Source organism: Sus scrofa, chromosome 6 (assembly GCF_000003025.6).
Source record: "Sus scrofa isolate TJ Tabasco breed Duroc chromosome 6, Sscrofa11.1, whole genome shotgun sequence".
NCBI lineage: Eukaryota > Metazoa > Chordata > Mammalia > Artiodactyla > Suidae > Sus > Sus scrofa.
The window spans coordinates 61,525,059-61,533,578 of record NC_010448.4 but is presented as its reverse complement, the minus strand read 5'-3'; the positions used below and the strand labels follow the sequence as shown (position 1 = coordinate 61,533,578).

The 8,520-nt window shown below is 46.9% G+C and overlaps 1 protein-coding gene across 1 annotated transcript; it reads left to right on the top strand.

Moving 5' to 3' along the window:
- Positions 1,799-8,310, top strand: LOC110261380 (zinc finger imprinted 3-like). The gene is given in 4 exon segments (XM_021097580.1): positions 1,799-1,813; positions 3,933-4,059; positions 7,263-8,189; positions 8,192-8,310. Coding segments are annotated over 4 exon segments (1,188 nt in total).

Here is an 8,520-nt window from a genome sequence, read left to right as displayed (position 1 = left end):
TAGGGGTCAAATCAGAGCTGTAGCTGTCAGCCTACGCCACAGCCACAGCAACATGGGATCGGAGCCTTGTCTGCAACCTACACCACAGCTCAGGGCCACGTGGGATCCTTAACCCACTGAGTGAGGCCATGTGATATACGAACACATATCCTCATGGATACTAGTCAGATTCGTTTCTGCTGCGCCACGACAGGAACTCCCCATTTTTAGTTTTAAAAAGGGGCTATGGGAGTTCCCACCCTGGTGCAGCAGAACCGAATCTGACTAGGAACCATGAAGTTGCGGGTTTGATCCCTGGCCTTGTTCAGTGGGTTAAGGATCCGGTATTGCCATGAGCTGTGGTGTAGGTCGCAGACGTGGCTCAGATCCCACCTTGCTGTGGCTGTGGTGTAGGCCAGCGGCTACAGCTCCGATTAGACCCTAGCCTGGGAACCTCCATATGCCATGGAAACGGCCCTAGAAAAGGCAAAAAGATTAAAAATAAATAAATAAATAAATAAATAAATAAAATAAAAACAGGACTATGTCAATGCTTAATTTTGAAAGTGTAAATTGCAGAGAAATTTCATTTAAAAAGTTGATTTTTGGAGTTCCCATCGTGGTATAGTGGAAACCCGAAACGAAGTGTGGGTTCGATCCCTGGCCTGGCTCCGTGGGTTAGGGATCCCATGTTGCTGTGGCTGTGGTGGAGGCTGGCAGCTGTAGCTCCAATTCGACCCCTAGCCTGGGAACCTCCATATGCCGTGAGTGTGGCCCTAAAAGGACAAAAGACAAAAAAAAAAAAAAAAAAAAAAGTGGCATTTTCATCTTACTTGTTTCTAACCCCTTATAACCGATATGCTATTTCTACCAATTATCCCTCAAAATATCAAAATGCTACCTAAAAGGGGAGCAAAAAGAGCATTAGAAAAACTGAAAAAGAGACCGAAAGGCAGTCATTATCTCTGATAGAAATATCCATTGAGCGGAAGCTGAACGGGTTTCTCCAAAATCTGTGAACCTCGGAGAATGTTTACTGTAGCAACTCAGAAAGATGAGTAAATCATGAGCAAGAAAAGGTGAGGTTACAAAACAAGTCTTTGAGGGAGTTCCTACTGTTGCCCGGCAGAAATGAACCTGACTAGTATCCACAAGGATGCAGGTTTGATCCTCGGCCTCGCTCAGTGGGTGGGGGATCCCACATTGCCATGAGCTGTGATAGGCCGGCTGCTACAGCTCTGATTTGACCCCTAGACTGGGAACTTCCATATGCTGCCCATGTGGCCCTAAAAAGAAACAAAGAAAAAGTCTTTGAACCTTCCTTTGAGAAAAGAATTCTGTGTTGCTGTATTATACAAGGAACATAGTGTTAACTCTTTTTCTTTTTTTTCTTTTTATTCTTTTTTAGGGCCTCACCCTCAGCATATGGAGGGTCCCAGGTTAGGGGTCGAATTGGAGCTACAGCTGCTGGCCTGCACCACAGCCACAGCCATGCCAGATCCGAGCCGCGTCTGCGACCTATACCCCAGTTCACGGCAACAAAAGATTCTTAACCCCCTGAGCCTCGGTGGGAGCTCCTGAGTCAAGGGACCTCGATGTGTGTAGACCACCCAGTGGGTCAGGACGTGGACAGCGACGTCAGCACCTGTTCAGACAGGGACCACCTAGGGACAAGCGAGCGCTTTTCTGACGTGTCCACGTCGGGCTCTCTGCGCTGGGGTGACCAGGCAGCTCCAAAGAAACCCGATTTTTCACGGCTCTTTTCCGTTTTCTCAGAGATCTTCCTTTCCAAGACTGCCTCGGCTTGAAAAGAGCAGAAATGAACAACTTCCAGGTGGGTTTTTTTTTTTTTTCTTTTTTGATGGCCCCACAGCATACGGAGTTCCTGGGCCAGGGATCAGATCTGACTTTCAGTTGAGACCCAAGCCAAACTTTTGACAATGCCAGATCCTTAACCCAATTCACTGGCTGGGGATCGAACCTGCATCCCTGGGTTCCCAAGACACCGACAATCCCGTTGCACAGCTGCGGGAATCCCAGGTGAGTTTTTGCTTTTTTTTTCATTTTAGGGCCGCACCTGCAGCATACGGAAGTTCCCAGGCTAGGAGGCCAATGGGAGCTACAGCTGCCAGCCTACACCACAGTCACAGCAATAACGCCAGGTCTGAACCACATCTGGAAACGACACCACAGCTCATGGCAATGCTGGATCCTTAACCCACTAAGTGAGGCCAGGGATTGAACCTGCATCCTCATGGGTCCTAGTTGCGTTCATTAACCACTGTGCCATGGAGGGAACTCCCCAGGTGAGTTTTTTAAAAAATTCCAAACACATATGTCACCAATATTCTCATTGCTCAGAATTAACCCCTGCTGACATTTTGGCGTATTTTCCTTCCACCTTCCTTCCTTATATATTTTTATTAAAAAGTAGGAGTTCCCACTGTGGCACAACGGGACTGGTAGAGTCTCTGGAGCACTGGGATGAAGGTTTGAACCCTGACACAATGGGTTAAGGATCCAGCATTGCTGCAATTGTGGCTTGGATCTGATCCCTGGCCTGGAAACTGCATATGCCATGGGAGGCCAAAAAAAAAAAAAAAAAAGAGAGAGAGACACAAGTATCATACACTCTGATTTTTCCTTTCCGATGGAATCTGAAACATTTCAAATAAAATGAAAGCATCTCTCTCTCTCTTTTTTTTTTTTTGTCTTTTTGCTATTTCTTTGGGCCGCTCCCTCGGCATATGGAGGTTCCCAGGCTAGGGGTCTAATCGGAGCTGTAGCCACCAGCCTATGCCAGAGCTACAGCAACGCTGGATCCGAGCCGCGTCTGCAACCTACACCACAGCTCACGGCAACGCCGGATCCTTAACCCACTGAGCAAGGGCAGGACCGAACCCGCACTCTCATGGTTCCTAGTCAGATTCGTTAACCACTGCGCCACGACGGGAACTCCTGAAAGCATCTCTTGACCACTGTCCTCACACACCTGACCCAGGGCTAAGCCCTAGATGTGATGATATCATGTACGTATCACCTCAACCTACTTAAAAGAGCTTCACTGGTGTTTTGAAAACGTTTCTCATTGGGTTCTGTGTGCATCTGAAATAGTAGTTTCATGAATCTGTACAATAAGCTGAAGAATCATCAACGGATAATAATCAGAATCAACGTAAACTACAGACACGAGTTATATGCAGGTGACAGTTTCTTCACAGTTTTTAAAGTCAAGCCTGATTGCTGCCAGAACAGCAGCCTGGAACATAGACGCCACTGAACTTTTTTTTTTTTTCTGTCCAAGAGGACATGTGCCAGCGATTAGAGGGAAAATTATTTTCAGTTGCCAGCCGAACAAGCTGGCTTTACGAGTGTGATTTCCAGCCCTTTGGCAGGAATAAAACGATGATGTGAGCACACAGAGCAAAGAGACGGGGGGGCGGGGGGGGGGTGCAGAGCGACTCAGGCATAGAGCGGCATCTGTGGGAGATGCCAGGCGCTGGGATCCATGAAAAGGAAGGATCCGCTCTCTCCCGAGCAAGGAGAGCTACTTGGGGGGACCCGCCACCATCCCGTTTCCATGCCGACTGTGGAAAATAGACAAGAGGGGTCTACTGAGATGCAGCTGGAAGAGTTAGGATGTTATTGCCCTCGTCTGAGTAGAAGACGGTAGCGTGGGCTAATGAACTGTGGGCAGAGAGAAACAACTGGTTAAGTCTGAGAGAGGTTTAGGAGGTAAAGTGGATGGGACTGGATAACGGATGGCAGGATGGTCGAGAAAGGTGGCGGGGTCCTGAGCAACCCTTGGGCTTATGGCTCACTGGCAGATGTTTCAGGTCCAATGGATTTTCTCCCAGACCGCAGCACTGACAGTAACACCTGCAGTTCAAACAGATTCTTCTAACCCAGGACTCGGGGCCGTCTTTCTACTGATGAGGCGCTTGTTGTTACAGGGAAGAGTGACCTTGGAGGATGTCACCATGGCGTTTACCCAGGAGGAGTGGCAGCAGCTGAGCTCCGAACAGAAGAACCTCTACAAGGACGTGACCTTGGAGAACTACAGAAACCTGGTCTCTGTGGGTGAGCAGGGCTTCCCGCAGGGCCACGTGAAACCTGGAGCCTGAGCCACTGCTGCACGTGCCCAGCGTGGCTTCCCAGCTTTGGCGGTTAGGTGCCTTTTGCTTTGGATGGGCTCCTGGCAGAACCAGGACGGGGACCAGAGGCCGGTGAGGTGCACCTCTTCCAAACATCGGGAGCCCTGGGTCTCAGGTTGTGAAAGGACCCTGAGGGTGGGGCCCCTCTCCCTCCACCCTGGTCCCTGATTTTTGGAAACCGCGCCCCCCAAAAAACTTCTAAAAGTGTATTGGTTCACTACCCCTGGGGACACCTGGAAGCTGCACCTTCCCCATCCACCGCTTACCAGAGGTCAACGCACACCAAACACTCACACAAACACACAGAAACACACACATACTCACACTCACCCGCCTCGAGCTCCGTATTTTCCATCAGTAGGAGGGGAGGAAGCTGTGAAGCAGAAGGTGATTCTGAGGCTGGAACTTGGGCAGGAGCCGTGCCTGGTGGAAGCGCTAGTGCCGAGGCGTCGCCGCAGTCCAGGTGCATCCCCTCGAGCGTGAGGGCGAGGCCACGTGGGGGAAGCTAACTCCCATTAAAAAAAAAAAAAAAGACTAAGTTCTTTAGCCTGAGTGGGCCAAAGTCACATGGAAGCTGATTTTGTTTGTTTGTTTGTTTGTTTTGCTTTTTAGGGCTGCACCCATGGCATGTGGAAGTTCGCAGGCTAGGGGTCAAATCGGAGTTATAGCTGCCGACCTGCACCCCAGCCATAGCAAGGCTGGATCCTTTTTTTTTTCTTTTTAAAGAATGTTTAAAGTTTTATTGAAGTAGAGTTACCTTAACGGTTGTGATTGTTGATTGTACAACAACGTGATTCAGGGATCCACGTACACACAGTCATTTCTTTCAGATTCTTTCCCCATATAGAGGATCACAGAATACTGGGTAGAGGTCCCTGTGCTGTGCAGCAGGTCCCCACTGGCCAGGGATTCCATCTACCACAGCAATGAGTGTGTTTTCTTTAAAACAAGGACCTTCTCCTACAGAGAGATGATCGTACAGAGACAAACAGCAGGGATTTAACACTGAAAACAACACTCGTTTACAAGTTTTAAGTTTCATCTATAAACGCCATGAATTGTCCCAATAAGGGGCTTCACAGCAAAAGCCAATGGAAAAGGTCAGATCCAGAATTCTGCTGCTTGAAAGGGCAGCGGGCTGGTTGTGTGTGCGTATGGGCTGAGGGGGCTTGAGGCTTTTAGACTGCTTGTGTGGACATGAAATGGAATGGAGTTTTGGGAACTGCACTGTCTCTTTGTGATACTGGGACCCAACCTGAAGGGAAAGAGTCAATAAGGGATTGCTAAGGATCATCCCACAGATGCAGCCGCATCAACAAATTGGCCCACATGTGCTCGATGGAACCTGCTCTGGTTGGTGAGAGCTTCCCAGGACAGTGCAGGCTGGTTTACCCACCCTGCTTCTCCCATTTGTTTTGTGTGCGTGTTCCTTCTACTCCTTTGTTGTTTATTTTCTTTTTAAAAATTTACTTATTTATTTTGTCTTTTTGCCTTTTCTAGGGCCACACCTGCGGCATATGGAGGTTCCCAGGCTAGGGGTTGAATCGGAGCTGTAGCCACCGGCCTACACCAGAGCTACAGCAACTCGGGATCCGAGCCGCATCTGCAACCTACACCACAGCTCACGGCAACGCTGGATCCTTAACCCACGGAGCAAGGGCAGGGACCGAACCCGCAACCTCATGGTTCCTAGTCGGGTTCGTTAACCACTGAGCCATGACGGGAACTCCGGGAACTCCCTTTTTAAAAATCTATTTATGGACGTTTCCGTGTGGCTCAGTGGAAATGAATCTGACTGGCACCTGTGAGGACGCAGGTTTGATCCTTGGCCTTGTTCAGTGGGTTAAGGATCCGGCATTGCTGTGAGCTGTGGGGTAGGTCACAGATTCTTCTTGGATCTGGCATTGCATGGCTGTGGCGCAGGCCGGCAGCTACAGCTCCAATTCGACCCCTAGCCCTGGAACCTCCACATGCCACGGGTGCGGCCATCAATAGACAAAAGACCAAAAAAAATTTTCTTGCTTGGGAGTTCCCGTCGTGGCGCAGTGGTTAACGAATCCAACTAGGAACCATGAGGTTGCGGGTTTGATCCCTGTCCTTGCTCCGTGGGTTAAGGATCCAGCGTTGCCGTGAGCTGTGGTGTAGGTTGCAGACGCGGCTCGGATCCTGCGTTGCTGTGGCTCTGGTGTAGGCCGGTGGCAACAGCTCGGATTCGACCCCTAGCCTGGGAACCTCCATATGCCGCGGGAGCGGCCCAAAGAAATAGCAAAAAGACAAAAAAAAAAAAATTTCTTGCTCGAAATTTCTTCAGTAATAGTTTTATTCTTTGACCTTGGGATTCCTTTTATATTTGGAGAAGCTGCGAAAAAAGACATTGAGACGCAAAGTAACATGCAAATTCGTAGATATAAGATTATCTAAATGTATTATTATTTAGGGGAAAAAACCAGAATGCACACACTGGCGGGAACCTGCAAATGATAATAACTCTGTAGTGGGAGCATTCTCTTGGGGTTCAGTGGGTTAAGGATCTGATGATGTCACGGCTGTGTCTTGGGTTTGATACCTGGCCCAGGAACTTCCGCACCCCACAGACACACACCCCCCAAAAAGATCCTGTAGTGTATGTTAAGCTCTATTTATCTGAAACTAAAGCTATAGCTGTTATCATAGCATCTTACCTTTAGTAGGCAATCAGCAGTTATTCGTTTGAGTCAGTTGTTATATTAAGGTTGCTTTGATGACTCTACTGATTCTTGATTAGCTACTCCTTCAATGTTCCCAGGTTAGAGTAAGTGCCCTTTTCCCACTGCCTTGAGGCCTAAAACTTCAATAGATTGTTATGAATTCATTTTGATCACTTGAGTGGATAATTCACACAGCGCCTTTCTTTGTATTCTGCTTTAGAAAAAGACTGGGACATTGAAGGGCAGATTTGGACATTGCCAGGCGCAGATCAGAGTCTCAAGACAGAAGTAGGATCAGTCAACAAGGAAACGTTGACTGAGCAAAAAACCTTCAGACATGACAGACTTAAAGAAATATTTCTACCAAACACAGATGGCGTTCCTTTAAGACTCAGACTCCTTGAATGTGACTCATTTGGAAAACATTTGAAACACACTTTAGACATAAAAAGCTGTGTAAAAAGTAATTCTTACAACATATACAGAAGAGGAATTGGTGGTAGTCCATCCAAACTTATAGAAAAACAACTTTTATGTAATTCCCGCCAGAAGTTATTCAGTTCAAAATCATGCCTTCAGATTCCCCTAAGGATAGAACCAGTTGAGAAATCCTTTGGACAGAATAAACTTGGGCAAGCATCCAAGGAGACACACAGGCTCAAGAAACATCAGCAAACTGTTACAGGAGAACAATACTATACATGTGGTGAATGTGGAAAAGTCTACAAGCAAAAGCCGAATCTCATTCAGCATCAGAGGACCCATACTGAAGAGAAACCGTATGAATGTAAAACATGTGGAAAAGCCTTTTCCTGGAAATCATCCTGCAGCAATCATAAGAAAATCCATAATGTAGAGAAAGCTTATGAATGTGAAAAATGTGGAAAGTCATTTAAACAGCATTCAACCCTCATTCAACATAAAAAAATTCACTCTGGACAAAAACCCTATGGCTGTAATGACTGTGCAAAAGCTTTCATTTACAAGTCAGATCTTGTGAAACACCAGAGAACACACACAGGAGAGAAACCTTATAAATGTAGCATATGTGAAAAGGCCTTTGCCCAGAAACCAAATGCCACAGATCATGAGAAAATCCATGCTAGGGAGAGAGCTTTTGTGTGTGACCTATGTGGCAATACCTTTATTCAGAAGAAAAATCTCATTCAACATAAAATAATCCACACTGGAAAAAAATCCTATGAATGTAATAGATGTGGGAAGGCTTTCTTCCAGAAGTCAAACCTTCACAGCCATCAGAAAATTCATAGTGGAGAGAGGGCCTATGAATGTAAGGAATGTGGAAAATTCTTTGGTGGAAAGCTTAGCCTTAGTTTGCATAAGAAAACTCATTCGGGACAAAAACCTTTGAATGTTCTGAGTGTGGGAAAGCCTTCATTGACAAGTCAGACCTTATTAGACACCAGAGAAGAATTCACAACAGAGAGGAAGGCCGTGCACAGGAAAAATATGGGGATGCTTTCCATTAAGGGTTAGCCTAGAATGGTCACCCATAAATTCACACTGAAATGGCCTGTAAGAAAGCAGTATCTGAGGCCAGTGTAAGGGTATGTATGGCATGTCCTCTGAAGAGTGATTTGGCTTATTTGTTCAGCAAGTATTTATTAAATGCCTTTCATTCGCCAGGGACTCTTTTAAACACTGGAGCAGTAGCAATAAACCAAATTGCCAAAGAACAT